The sequence below is a fragment of the Martes martes genome (genome assembly GCF_963455335.1).
Source record: "Martes martes genome assembly, chromosome: 15".
NCBI lineage: Eukaryota > Metazoa > Chordata > Mammalia > Carnivora > Mustelidae > Martes > Martes martes.
The window spans coordinates 32,002,010-32,017,369 of record NC_137903.1 but is presented as its reverse complement, the minus strand read 5'-3'; the positions used below and the strand labels follow the sequence as shown (position 1 = coordinate 32,017,369).

Here is a 15,360-nt window from a genome sequence, read left to right as displayed (position 1 = left end):
GGGAGATAAACCCCCACGGCAATCAACAAGCTACCTGGTGGCAGGTTAATTATACCAGAACTCTTCCAATGAGGAGGAGGCATAAGTCCATCCTCTTTGGAATAAATAATCTGGATAAGGTCTTCTCTGACAACAATGCTTCTCCCAGGAACCAAAATCACTAGATGCATAGAATAACATATCCATCAGCATGGACTTCTGTATAGCACTGGACCTCATCAAGGTATTCATTTAATAGCAAAGTAAGTAAAGCTATGGGTTCATGACCATTAAACTAACTAGTCTTATCCATATTTACAACACAGAAGGAACAGGCCTAACTGAAAAGTGGAATGGCTTACTGAAGACTTTAAGTGACTTTAAGTGACTTTAAGTCAGAAAGCACTTTATGGTGTTGTTTCTCCTATAGCCAGAATACACGGGACCAGGAATCAATAGGTGGAAGTGGGAGTGGCCATTTCATTATTACACTTAATAACCTACTTGCATAAATTCTATTTCCAGTCTCAGTAGTTTAGAAATCTTCTGCTTTGGAGATCTTACCTCCCAACAAGAAATGTTTCCATGTGAATTGGAAGAGGATATTGACACCTGGCCATTATAGGCCCCAATGTCACTGAACTAACAGGCTAAAAATTGGGGCTGATCTACCGGCTGACTGATCTCAATAACCAAAGGGAAACTGGTTTGCTTCTACAAAAAAACAGGCAAAAAGGACTATGTCTGAAACTGGGAGGTTCTCTGGGGTACCTCTTTCTATGCCTAATAATAAAGGTTAACGGAGAACTACAGCAATCATTAAGGAAAAAAAGGCAGAACTATTGAGGATTCAGACCTTTTATAAATGAAAGTTCATGTCATTATACCAGGTAAACTCAACTAACTAAGGTTCTGGCTGAGGGTGAGGAAAATACGGAATGGGTAATGAAACAAGTAAGCCATAAATACCAATATTGTCTCATGATTAGTTATACAAACAGAGGTCACAGTAGCTTTGCATATTGTTTATTTGCCTTTCATATGCATGTGTTCATTTTTATCTGCTAACCATTTTTCCCTCTATTTCTCGTTTTTATTTTCTATGTGTGTTGTTAGTGATTAACAGAAATTTAAATGTATTGCAATTAAATTTGAAGAGATGATTATAATGACTCTTGGGACTGCTTTTCCTCATTTTGGGAAATGTCTACATTTGCAAAAAGGATAACTATATCTTAATAGCTACGGACATAGATTTGTCCTGTTGTTGTATAGAAGTACAAATGTGTTTAGAAGAGCATAAACAGAAGTTGAATATCCAAAGGGGTGGACTATACCAGTTATCAATTTATTGCCTAATTCACCCTTTATTGTCTGGTCTTTGAAAACAGATCTGTGCCCTTTAGATATCTATTCTTTTTAACAGCTGGCATCATGTTATGGTTTGTCAGGAAAGGACACTGAAGAGACATTTCAGGAAGCAAGGGTTTTGGTTCCTGGTTCCAGTATACTTACCCAGCAGGCTCCTGTCAACCCTGTGGCTTGTCAAGGGCCTGCTTTCTTCCAGGCCGAGGTCCTGTAGCACAGGAGGCTACCGGGCCCCTGTTTAACAGGCAACAACGACAGTGGCCAGAAGGTTCTCCCAGCACTCCCCACCATGGGCAGTTCTACCGCAGGAGTGCCTCTGGCTCTTGCAGGGCCTGCAGCCTTTCCAGAACTTGGCTCCTGTGATGTGTGAAGCACCTGCATGTGGTTATGGCAGTGTACAGCTGTCAGCTGCACCAAACAGCCAGCAGCTTTCCTTGGCATCCCCCTCTCCCCGCCTTGGTTCTTCAGGGCAGTGAGACAGTGCCTCCAGTGAGACAGCTCTGATAAACAGGAAAGCTGTTTCCACTCAGGTGGGCTCACAGCAGTGTGTTGCCAATGAGGTATCTCTCTGTGAACAGATTCCTCAGTACCCCAAAAGTGGCTTTCCAGCAAGTTTGAAAGAACGACGCCTGTCACCCAAAGGGCAGATTTCCAAAAATTCTGCCAGTGTAGCACCACAACAACTTCTCTGCCATCTAATGAGCCATGGTTCCACCCTTCTCAAGAGGGTCTCAATCTCAGGCCCAGGTGGGGCTCCTTCCTTGGGTACTCTACCTCGGCCCTAAGGGTACTGGCTGCTTTACATCTGCCGCACCTGTGTTCTCTAGCATTCTCTTCACTGCATGCTCGCTCATCTCCTGGTACTCCAGGCCCTTGCCTCAGCTTTACATTCTTTATGTTAAATTTTTCTTGATCAAATTACTGTGTACTTTCTCTCACTTTATTGGACTCAGACTGCTACAGATGCCATGACCTCATTACCTTCCTTGTAGAACACTGTCTGACATGAATTAGGTACTCCATAAATAAGAAATAGTTTATTGAATGAAGAAATAAACATCTTCATAGGGAGAAAGCAGTATGTTTTCTACCTAGGACTATATGAAGGTCAAAAGATACCAAACCATGTTCCTGTACAGGCTGAACAGGAGTCAGTATAGCAACAGAAACTAATAAAGCTGAAAAGAGCTCAAGATATATTAAGTTTTTCCCTAAAGAATAACCATTTAGACAAAGACTTTCTAAAAAATTAAAAGATTCTAGTAGAAAATGGCTAAACACAAATCTACTTTTAAAAGACAAAGCCTACGTGAAGATTAGCCTCTAACTTACAAACTTCAGAATCTATGAAATCTTTATTATTATTATTACTATTATTTAAAGAGCCAAGTTGTCATAGCAACAATCAGACACATTTTTACTTGTCAGAAAGACAAATTTCTACTCTGGCATTTTCAGTATCAGATGGACACTTCGTATTTCATAACATAATTAATAAAAATTTTATTTTAAACCTTTTTTCGGTTATCCACAATTTAAAAGATTAAATCCATTTAAAAATATACTTAAATATATACACACACACAACAGACACAAACCGTGATTCTAACCTTTAAAGAGATAAATATCTAATACTGGAGTTCAACAAATTCACTTATAATTCTAACTTGAGAGAAAGTATGTGGTAAGTACTACAGTAGTTCTGGGATGAAAGATAAACAGAAGTTACTGACAGAAACTAGAACTTTAAAGAGCAAACCAGATTCTGGGAAACATTCAGAGGGATGAAGATGGGAGCATTCTAAACACATTAGAGGAAGACCCAAAAAAGTGCAGCTTCAGGCACTGACTCAAAAAATTACTGCTAGAAACCTACTAGGTATCAGCACTATCCTAAGAGGTAGGTTTACTGTAGTGAATGAATCAAATAAGGTTCCTCCCCTGAGTTTATAGTAAGTGATGATTAAGTTAAAGAACAACTAGGTCATAGAATGCACTACATAATTCTTAGCTATAACTACTCCTTTCATCATTACCATCCTTTTATGTAAATGGAGAAAATGCTAACACGTTCACAACAGATGATCTGAAAATAGTATTTGTGAGAAGTGACAACTGCCTGAACTAAGGCAATGGGCAATGGAATGAAAAACAGAGGTCAAAGAAGAAAGGACCGAGGAGGTAGGTGGGGGAAAAAGATGAGATGGAGGGGCCAATCCCCAAACCAGTCCCACTGTAGGATAAGGGAATATAATCTAGGACATTTCATCAGAATAGAAAAACTTGCCTAACTGCAAAATGCAAAACACAAAACATAAACACACACACACACACACACAAAAATATATACTGTGCATAAACATAGATATAGAAGGTACATTTAAAAATAAACCAATTGCTCTCAATAGTTTTACTAAGGAAACAGAAACAATATACAGATATATATAACTTTTCCTATATTTAAGATCAAGAACCATGAACAGCACAAAATTCAGTCATTTCAGATAGAAAATACTACAGTAAACTAAAATCTTGAGGTTGTTTGTAGTTGTAGGAACAAAACTTGGAGAACATAGTGATTGACAATATGCCCCTTAGATAAGAACATAATTGTTATATTAAAAACAGATATTTAAATTAAAAGCCAATTGTTTACTTTAAGGGGACAAGTAGACTAAACCATAAAGCAGAAATACATGCTTGTTTCTGTGAAGAACAGAATGCCTATTACCACAGGAGTTGGAAGATACAAGACCTCCAGTTTTCCTGCTTAGAGGTTTCCTCTGACTGACCTGCATATATATCTTCCAACACAGTGCCACCGGACAACCACAACAGTCCTATTTCCACACTCCAGTCACATTCATTTAGTACCAAATGAAAATACAATGTTCAGAAGAATGGTATACATGTCAAATAATACACTGGTAAACAGAATTCTTATCTGTAGTTTCAGCTGACATAATTGGTTGCTATGGGCTTTGGGAAGAATTAAAAAATCTAAAAATTGTTCCTAGAATCTCTCTCTGAAAGGTCTTCGTAACAATTTTTAACTGCACCACTCTGCTGCAGCTTTAAAAACACAAGGGGCACAAGCACACTTCAATAGTCTTAAGTAGGAAGTAGACCTGGGTAATCTTTGTTCTCTCACCAACTGTTCAATTCTTCATCTCCAAGAAGATTCTCTGTGCTTCAGGTTTCAGAATAAATGCTGATACAGGTGGCACCATTAAAAAACAAATCAAGAATATGTAAAATGCAGATGGAGAGGTTAAAATCCTCTGGATTCCCCTTCAGTCTAAACCTATAAAATCTACATTTTAATAGCCGATTTTCCAGAGACCGCAAGATTTCTTTTTGTATATGCCCTTGATGGAATTAATGAGAGAAGGAGAGAAAAGCATATGCTTAAATGCCTGGGGGCAACTATAACAAAGGAAGAAATTACAGTTTATTAACACAATTCCAGCACTCAGAGCATATTGCTTGTTCTAATTATTCCAGAAAGAACATGCACTCTACAGTCCAATCTCTGTAACTAATGTGCTTATAGACTTTAAGAGGGTGATATTTACCAGCTAAATATTGGTCAAAATAGTAGCTAACATTTAGACATCTGCTTTAAAGAGAAGCATCTCTTCCACCTGCTTCTACAGGCCACAAAGATACACTCTAGTTAACATATTACTGACAGGATGATGAGAAAGCTCCTGTCAGACGCTGGCCAGCCGGGTGTTTGAGACAAAATGCACAGCCCCAGCTGACTAGTTAAAGAAAGTCTGGTGAGGTACAATTATAGAGGCATATGACAAGACTTCATGCCTGACTGATTTGAGAACCAATGACATGACTTTAAACAGCAATCTTCTCTACCTCTGGTCACAAAACAGCAATAAGTCAACTGATATACTCTTGTAATATCATGATTTATTCCTTTGCTTTGAATACATGAGACTTTGGTATGATGTTCTGCTAGTCTACCAGAGATGCACTTGGGGCTTAAACATCTAGGGCCTGCCTACAGCATGTATAAAATCAGTATTCTTGTTCAGGGTTACAGGAACGCTTCTGTATGAACTTGGTAGTGTATATATCAATAGAATAAACACTAATTTGTTTATGTCCCAATTCATTAAACTTAAATAAAAAACAATGTAATAATGGGTCCTAACAAAACACCACACTTGAAGGAGTGGGGTGGGATAAAAAATGTGATGGGCATTAAGGAGGGTACCCGTGATAAGCACCAAGTGGTGTATGTAACTGATGAATCACTAAATTCTACACCTAAGACTAATATTACACTGTATGTTAACTAACTGGAATTTACATAAAGACTTAAAAACAAACAAAACAAATAAAAAATACCACACTTTAATATGGAGGGAATTCATGAAAAATTTAAAAACATATCATTATTCTTGATATTCAACATTATTTTTTTATTTTAAAGTTTACCTCTCTAAATTACAAATTCTAATTTTAACTACAAACGGTACCTAAGGAAAGGGACCTTTATGCAATCTGATTCTCTGTCATTGTATCATCACTAAAACACCCAGCAACAGTTGACGACTATGATTCTAACAAAATATGATGTCGAAGAGTAAACCCATACAAACAAAATTCTTGAAATCATAATAAAATTATAAACGTAAAGACACCTTAAGTTATATATGTTCTTCTAATTGTTAAAAGTTTGGCTGTAAATTCAAAATATGAAAAATGAGTAAAATTTCTTGTATTATTACTAAATACAGTATTGTCTTCATGGTATATAGAATAAGAATGTAAAATGCTTAAAAGCAAGTCAATTAATTAACACTTAAGTATTCCTTCCTTGGTTGTTTCGAGATTTCACTGAATTCTTCCTAAAAAATAGCTTATTTCTAATTTATGTTATAGTACTAGTGTTTGACCTTAAATGTTACTATGCATGGAATTTATGGAAGATATATACATACACATGAATTTTTCAAGATAGATTCAAGTAAAACAGCTTCTCCCACATAGTAAGGGTAAGGAGATCCTGAAAGCAAGCTTGAATTATGTCTCTTTTATCAGTCCTACCGTCCCCAGGAATGAACCAAAACAAAGATGGTAACGTATAAGTGACATTACCATCAAGTTTCTATGAATTTTCAAACAATTGGCAGAAGTTTACCTCAAACATAAAAACAACTCCTTGAATAATTCCAAGCCTTTATTAAAATAATTTTATTACTTAACTCAAATGAAATTAAAGGGTAGTAGGCATGTTAATTTTTAGTCTAAAGTGCAGATCTAGTCTTTTACAAAATTATAGCTAATAATCACTGAATCATTGAATGTTATGCAGATACAATTCTAAGCACAATATATATACATGCATTATACATGTGTATACATATACATATGTGTTTATATAACTATAGAGACAGAGATAGATCTCCTCCATCTTTACAGCCCTATGAGATTAAGATTGTATTACTCCCATTCTCCCAGTTTACATGGGAAGAAACTGAGTCAGAGAGAGGTTACTGAGCTATTAAGAGGTCTTTATAAATTGCAATAAAGAGAACACCAGTCTTTCACAATAGTCATATGCTCAGATTTATTTCAAATGTTTTTGTAAATAGGGAAGCTTATACATTCATTCACATAGCTCACTCCTGTACTTTATTCAGGTCTCTGCTCAGTACTACCCCATTCAAGCAGCTTCCCATGGCCACTCTCCATAAACTGAAACCCGCCCCTCACACCTTTCATCCTGCATACACAATCGCTTTATCACTTACCCCTCACCACCAGAAGATGTAACAGCTACTTTTATTCATTCATTTCTTTGTTTCATTAGTCCAATATAAGCTCCTAGAGTGTTTGAGCTTTGCTTTGCTTAGTGCTGGATCCTTAGAGCCTAGAAAGTGCCTAGCATATAGTAGGTCTCATGACAAGATTTAGTTCCTAGCCCTTTGAGACAGTTTGTACAATCTTTTTAATCTTCAGGATAATAACCGTATAGAAATATTATTTATAATCTTGAAAAAATCATGTTTAAAAAATAAGGAGGAAGAGAATGGGGAGAAGAATGGTTTTACTTCAACGGCAAATTAAAAACAGCAGAAAACGGGTATCTGGGTGGCTCAGTTGTTGGGCGTCTGCCTTCGGCTCAGGTTATGATCCCAGGGTTCTGGGATCGAGCCCCGAATAGGGCTCCTTGCTCAATGGGAGGCCTGATTCTCCCCTACTATTCCCCCTGCTTGTGTTCCCTCTCTCGCTGTCTCTCTCTCTGTCAAATAAATAAAAATCTTTAAAAAAAAATAGCAGAAAAGCAAATATATAAAAAGTACCAAATGACTCCGATTAAATTTCTCAATATCATTTTAAGAAAACACAAATTACCTGTGTCACTGCTTTGTGCTTACTCTATGATTATACTACATCATATGTTTAAATGCATATAATGTGTTTTTCATACATAAAATAATATATTTTCAATATTTTTGGAAAAGTGGGCATATCAATATTATAATTCAAAAATCTCAAAAGTATATTTTTTCAAATGTAGAGTAATGGAAATAACCCCAAATTAGAATCGGGACACCCGGTTTCACACTACCTGTACCTAACTAGCTGTTTGGCCCTGGGATGGCCATTTAACCTGTTGAAAAATACACTGCTCATTGAGTTTTTTGTTGTTGTTTTTTTTACGATTTTATTTATTTATTTGACACAGAGAGAGAGCACAAGTAGGGGGAGCAGCAGACAGAGGAAGAGAGAAAAGCAGACTCCTCGACAAGCAGGGAGCCCAATGCGGGACTTGATCCCAGCACCCTGTGATCATGACCTGAGCTGAAGGCAGACGTTTGACTGAGCCACCCAGGCACCCCCCACTTCTCATTGTTAAAGACTAAATAGATATCCCAGAGAACTCCTGAAACTGCTGCTAACATACTAAACTTCATACAATGAGGTTTACATTTCTACTATGAGAGAACAAAACAAAAAAATATTACCTTATTCTTATCAATTAACCAAATTTGCAAGGAAGGAAATTTATGCAGCATTACATGTTTTAATAAATATCTGATACATTACTAAAAATTATGTTTAAATTTATATTAAAAAAGTTTTAAGTCAAAATATTAAAATTTTAATGTTTACAGTAGAAAAAAGGTTAGGAAACCTAGCAAAATACTCTTGAATATTTTTCTATGACCCAAGAAAACTCTTATTCTCATTGCCTTTACCACAGTAATGAAGACCTTCCAAAAGAACATTTCAGCAAGTAGCATAAAACCTGTGATTAAAAAAAAAGAATGCTACTTTGACTTTTAAGTTATTATCAGCCTGAAGAGCTCCTCCAAATCAGAACTATTATAGAGGCTACTCCCAAACCACTACTTGGCAACAAAGATGAATCTACCTATTACCAGGTTAGGATAGCAGCTATTATCATGGCCCCTTGATTTCTTTCAAGTAGCTCCAATGGAAAAAGCCACAAGTGAATAATAAAGATCTCATAATAGCTCTTAAGAATTCTTTATATGGTAGAAGGCACTAAAATGAACTCTGGAGAGTTAAAAAGAAAAAAAAAAAACTCTCATCTCCTGATAAGAAAAAATAATTAACCTGACTTAATGCATCTGAGAAGGCTTTCTATAAATCAGACTTTTGTACTTCAAGAGCCAGATTAAAACCATATATCAAAAAAGTATGTAGATATTGTCTCATAAGTACACATAGAATATTTCTAAGTCTGCGGAGGTTCGTGGGTCTTTTTGTGAAATGCTCAATATGTTCTACTTAAAAGGAGAAGTGTGAAGTACTTACAGTGCTTAATTTGCTAGAGGTAATAATGATGCGTCTCTCATGTAACATGCTGGCATACAGCTGCAGCATGTTATTCACATCCACGGCAACAAAATATTCTGTAAGATTTCTCTGTACAAGTGAAAAGTCATTGTGTAAGTTAGAGCTCATGGTGATTACGAAGGAAAATATTTTATACATTTACCAACAAGTCTTAAAGTTCAAAGGATGTTATTATTAAAGATGGTATTCATTAAAATAATTAAATTTAATACTATTCTGCTGCCACATGAAGCACATAACATTCTATTATTATTTGAAACATAATCCTACCCCAGGAAAACGTTTCTCAGAGGGTAATCAGAGGATCACACATTTTCCACTCTCCCCTCCTCCCAAGTACTTATAAAAGAAGCTGATTTCCGGGCCCCAACTGTACACTTGCTGAATTGTAATCTTCAGAGTGTGACTCCAAGTATCTTTTTTTTTTTAATAATTCCTGATAATTCTTATATACACTGAACTTTGAGAAATGCTATTCCAGAGTCTTTTTATGTTTGCCACTCAGTACGCAACATCACCTGATAGTGATAGTGATAGTGATAGTCTGATAGTATGCACTATGATAGTATGCACTATGTACAAGGCACCCAAAGGATGAGATGGATTCATAAAGCAGATGGATTCATAAAGCAGATCTTTGTTCCTTTATTAAGGAAAACTCCTTGTTTATATCCCATGTCAGACCTATTCTATGCTCCTCTAACCAAATACATTTTGGTGTTAGCTTAGCTAATTTCCTTGATTTAAGACTTTATTTTCCCCACATAAGATCAAAATTGGGATAAGCTACATTAACTTTGACTTTTAGAAGTTCTCCTTCTTTCTTATTTTTAACTTTCTATACTCAAACTTAAGCATGCTGGAGGGTTATAAAGTAATGAAGAGACTGAATAAGATATGATAATAAAATGAAATTGTAGTATCAAGCAGACTATGACCTAGGAGGTGAAAACTTTTTATTGGGCAAGAAAACAAGAAATCCAATAAATAGTTTCTTTGATTTCCAGAAGGCAGAAACTTTACCAGGACAAACTTGTAATGGCAAGGGTATATAACAGAATCTGTAGTATCAGTGAGTGATGTTGAATTTAGTGGGGAGAAATTCATTTACTGTTTTCTATATCTGAGGTCTACCTCACTTTCCAATTCAGCTCTTCATATGGATTACTTTTATGGCATTCAATCTTGGTATTTTTCCTATAGTCTCAAAGAAAAATAATTTCTAGATGGATAAGTATTTCTCAACATAGAATGCTGTGTGGATAATCTACATCAGGCCCACATTAAAAACATTTTCATCTAGTCTTTTCATAGGAGTTATCTGGACTCACCTGTACTAAAAACACCACAGTCTTGGTTTGATATTGGAAAATTTACAATTATCTCTCCAGACTTCATGCACTCATCACCCATATACTTTTGGAAACCAAACACTTAGTAGGTTTGAAAACATTTTGGGAAGAACAGTAAAGTTCTGAAAAAAATAACTATTTCTGGAAATTTATTTTTTTCCTATTGATGTTTCTTTCACTTTTTATTGAATTATTTCTATTGATCCATTGTATCTTTCCAAGAGAAGTTGAAAAAAATTATTTAAGAGAAAATTTCCTTTTCACACAGCAACCAAAACCCTATTTGTCACTTCTACTTTCCATGTAAATTTTTCTACAGAATATTAATTTATATAAACTATTAAAACACTGAAACTATTTCCAATATGGCTACAATTAGGACTTTAAATAAAATGCAAACTTTAGTAATTTTTATAATTTCTTGTAGTATCCCTCAAGCCCTACAAAATATATATCATGTAAATCAAAATCAAGAAATCAAGTACAGGGGGCACCTGGGTGACTCAGTCAGTTAAGTGTCTGCCTCCAGCTCAGGTCATGATCCCAGCATCCCAGGATCAAGTCCCATTATTGGGCTCCTTGACCACTGGGAAGTGTGCTTCTCCCCTGCCTGCCATTCCGCCTGCTTGTGCTTGCTCTCTCCCTCTCTCTCTGTGTGAAATAAATAAATAAAATCTTTAAAAAAAAAAAAAAAAAGAAATCAAGTATAGGACATTAAGATTTTCATGGAGTTATACAAGTAATCTAAAATGCTACAGTCACTTCACCAAAGTAACTATGTGTATAAAAGTATTTCCCATTGCCAGTATTTATCCCCTACCAAGTAGAGTCATCTGAGATATTTCCTCTACCTCATCCAGGGGAGCTCAGGACCTAATATACATATGTGTTTGTGTGTGTGTGAGTGTGTATGTGTGTGTATGATCCTACTGAACTATCTCAAATGGTAGAAACACTTTTTCTCATAAAATTTTCCTTACCTACAACCAGATACTAAGAAGGGAGTAAAGTAGCAGACACATCAAGAAGAAAAATAGATAATAACATTATTCCTATTTCTTATTTCTAACAAAACAGGTAATTACAATGTATTCTATTTCTCTATACAGAAATCTTTAGGCATTGAGACAAAAGTAAATATAATTCATAATATGAGTAGCATTAAAAAATACAGAAAACAGAAAACTTACACTCTCAGGAATTGTTGGGAGTCCAGTTACATCTGGGGCAATGAAGTAGGAATGCTAATAAATAGAAATAAATCACATAAGAAAAGCAGAATTAAAATTTGGTAGCAATACATATAATTTGAAAAAAATAAGAAAATATACATCAACTAAATTAATAAATGCCAAGGATTAACATTCAGGATTTGCTGAATTTGAGAGATTCTTAAATAACATGGCAGGTTTATATGATATTGAACAATAACCTCAGACAAAGAGTTAAGTGTTGGTTAAAAACATTCAACTTTAAAACTGAAAATAAGAATCATGGAAAAAGTTTAAGACAAAAAGTACATTACTGAATGATATATAGATAGGTAGATAGATAGATAGATGTAGACATATAATACACACATATACATATAAAAACATTTAGGGAGACTGGAAAATAATGAGGTTTGCCATAGATTCCAGAGTGTCTGTGGTAAGTCACAACAAAATCTTCTGGTACAGATCAGCTACTATATTATTTAGAAAGCAGCAATAGGACATAATTTTTAAATATTTAAAACCTTTTAAAAAATGTAATGATCTCAAAATATGACCCTCATATGCCCACTAAACAGTAATTACCTTCTATAATATTCAAAGCAATACAATAGTTCATAGATCCATTTATATAAAAAGTATATTGTGTATGTCTTCATGTTCCCCATTCGTTCCCAAATTTTACCACCCAGAATCAGTAAAACTAAATCACCAGAATTGTTTTATTTTCTGTTCATATTAATCTCCAAAATTATTTTCCTATCTTAACCACATAAGGACATCTTTAATACTGTCTTATAGTTAAAAACTGGAAAGGAAACATTCTAGCCAATACTGGGCACAGTTAACCAGTCAGAACAGGCTAGTTAGCACAGTCATAATGTATAATTTTCCAGAGTAGAAGAACAATATGAGATAAATCACGAGGTCTCCTGAGACCTTGTGACAAAAAATGTGACAGAAATCTCATGCTGTGAATGCGCGTCAACATTACTACTACTGACAATGGAGAATAGGCATAGATTTGGTCTCTAATAACTGCTTTATTTGGAAGGGTTTTTAATAGTACTGTATTTCATAAAACTATGCTCTAAAAAATAGTATAAACAGAAAATATACTCCAAATGATTAATTTTCTTAAAAGAGTCAAATTAACCATTTCCCAAAGGACTGGAGTGAATCTTAAAAGCACAGTGAAAGAAGTAATTATTTTCTCAATTTAATAGTGATTTTTAGAAGCCAATGACCTTTTAACTCACCGGTACTAGGAAGGGCTGATCTTTCAGAACTTGCTCACTGGCAATAAATATCTCTTGGTTCTTACAATATATGAGAGAAAAAATGAATATTTTACTTTCATGGGGGAAGTTTACACAATTTGCTGTGTATCTGAGACAAATTCATGTAGTCACATTATCCACAGTATCCAACTATAATTATAAATGCTATTTAAATGCTCTTTTGCTAATTTTATGCTAGAAAAATCTCAAAGAAAGTATTTTCATTCTCAACAGAGAGTAGAAAATGCTGTGGATATTTAATGAATTTGAAATGTACTTTCAAAATAAGCATTTAGATTAAATATTAACTTTTTATACAATCTCTATGATATTCTTATGGTTTCAATGTCAAGCCTTGAAAAATTCATGTGTTGGAGCATTCACAAAATATGGTATTGTAAGAAAGCATAGTAGTATCCCAAGGCTTCTCACATTTTTCTATCAGAAATTGTGCAAACAAAATTTTCTTTCCACTTTGTGGAAGAACAATAATTCCCAGGATGATCAATCGTTACTGGGCATCATAAAACTAAAACCTCAACAAGTAGCTGAGGACAATGTTTCTGGATCCCAACTCTGCCAATCTGGAACAGCATAGCACTAGGCACAGCACTTTAGTAAGCTCTAGCTGAAATCAAATGAAATTACTAAATGGACTTTACACGAATTTAAGACAATATTTTATCAACCAGCTGAATCTGCCAATTCTTTAGATACTGTACTGAGAAAAGGTGTACAAGATTTGAAAGGTACCATAGACACTGACTCAAAAGCTTACAAAAAGGCTTAAATTATAGAAATGACTGCCATACATAGAATAGAACACAGTCACTCAAATTCCCTAAACAAGATTATTTCAGCTACAGTACAAAATATCTTTTCCAAATGAAATAAAATTTCATTTCATTAACAACTAATGTTAGAATAGTTTTTCATACTATATCTAGATATATCATTTCACACAATTCCCCAAACAAGTTTCTCAAAAATGGACTCAATTTTTCATATGAAGAAAAATAATCATCAAAAGATATTAACTTTTTTGCTAACATCACACATTTAGTGACCATGACTTAAACCAGTATCTTCTATTCTTAGATATTAAGAGATCTAATAGTTTTTGATATATGATTCTTACTAATAAAGGTGAAGTATTTCAATATCCAGTATTTTTGAAATGTATTTTTAGAAGATATTTATTTACTCCAGAACAAATAACACTCCAATTTAAAACCAGCACACTTTTTTAAAAGATTTTATTTATTTATTCATTTACATATAATGTATTGTTTGTTTCAGGGGAACAGGTCTATGAATCATCAGTCTTAAAGAATTCATAGCACTCAAACTCCATTAACGATCTAGGACAGCTACCCTCTATTATCTTAGTACCTATATTTCCTTTACCCTATAACAAAGTGTTAGAATAATTTTATAAATACAACTCCTTCAAAGAATGACACTTATTTTTGGTAATCTAGACCTTTTCTTTGATCTTGATGTTTTTCCTTGACCTTTCTACTTCATTCCACTAACCATTAACCCTGCATTCTTTTCAGTTTAGTGACCTACAAATCCGTTTCTCCTTAACTGTTCCTTCTTCTAATTCTTTCACTTGACCTCCTTTCTTCTTCTATAGTGTATTTTGGCAATTAGACATCAGCCTCTGCTTTATTCTCTCTATATTCTGTCCTTTAAATAGCTCAAGTATTCTTACAACTATTTCTGCAGATGACTGCTATATCTGGGTTAAAAATTTCAGGTTATCCTTAGATTTCCAGTGTGCAATCTCCAAATGACTATTAAATATTTCCACTTTGGCAGTGTTCAAAAAGAGGGTGCAGACATAAAGGTACAGAGATCCTGGGGAAAAAAGAACAATTTACGCTGTTAACGACACAGGAAAGTTTCACAAAGGTGGGAAGTGAGCTAGTTCTAGACTAAAGATGGATAGTCTACAAAGAGGCTTTAGTAAAAAAGGAAGGTGTACAAGTGAGAAAACACGATGTTCATTCAAGATGATGAACAGAACAATGTGACCAGAGTAGAAAATCAACTTAGAAAAAAAAAAATGAGACAGAAAAATGAAAAGGTAGACTGAGGCTAAGTAGTGTATGGTCATGAAAGCCTGGTGGAAAGTCTGGACAAATTCTACAGAAAATGGGGAGCTTTTAGGTTTCAGAAAGAAACTTTATATAGTTTAAGGAAGTTTAATCTGACAGAGTTTTGTAGAAAGGATTAGAAAGAGAGAGTCTAAAGTAAGAACTATTTAAAGTGCTAAGCATCTGAACCAGGGTGCTGACAGTAAAAATA

At 34.7% G+C, this 15,360-nt stretch overlaps 1 protein-coding gene across 2 annotated transcripts in view; it reads right to left on the bottom strand.

Moving 5' to 3' along the window:
- DENND1B (DENN domain containing 1B) overlaps positions 1 to 15,360 on the bottom strand; it is a 256,368-nt gene that overhangs the window by 114,831 nt on the left and 126,177 nt on the right. Inside the window, exons 8-10 of one of the 2 annotated variants that reach the window (XM_080824961.1) lie at positions 13,027 to 13,086; positions 11,744 to 11,797; positions 9,160 to 9,270 (exon numbers count right to left, since the gene is read on the bottom strand). In XM_080824961.1, coding sequence (XP_080681087.1) covers positions 9,160 to 9,270; positions 11,744 to 11,797; positions 13,027 to 13,086 — 225 coding nt within the window. The remainder of the gene's footprint in view (positions 1 to 9,159; positions 9,271 to 11,743; positions 11,798 to 13,026; positions 13,087 to 15,360) is intronic. The other variant, XM_080824962.1, reaches the window with a different exon arrangement.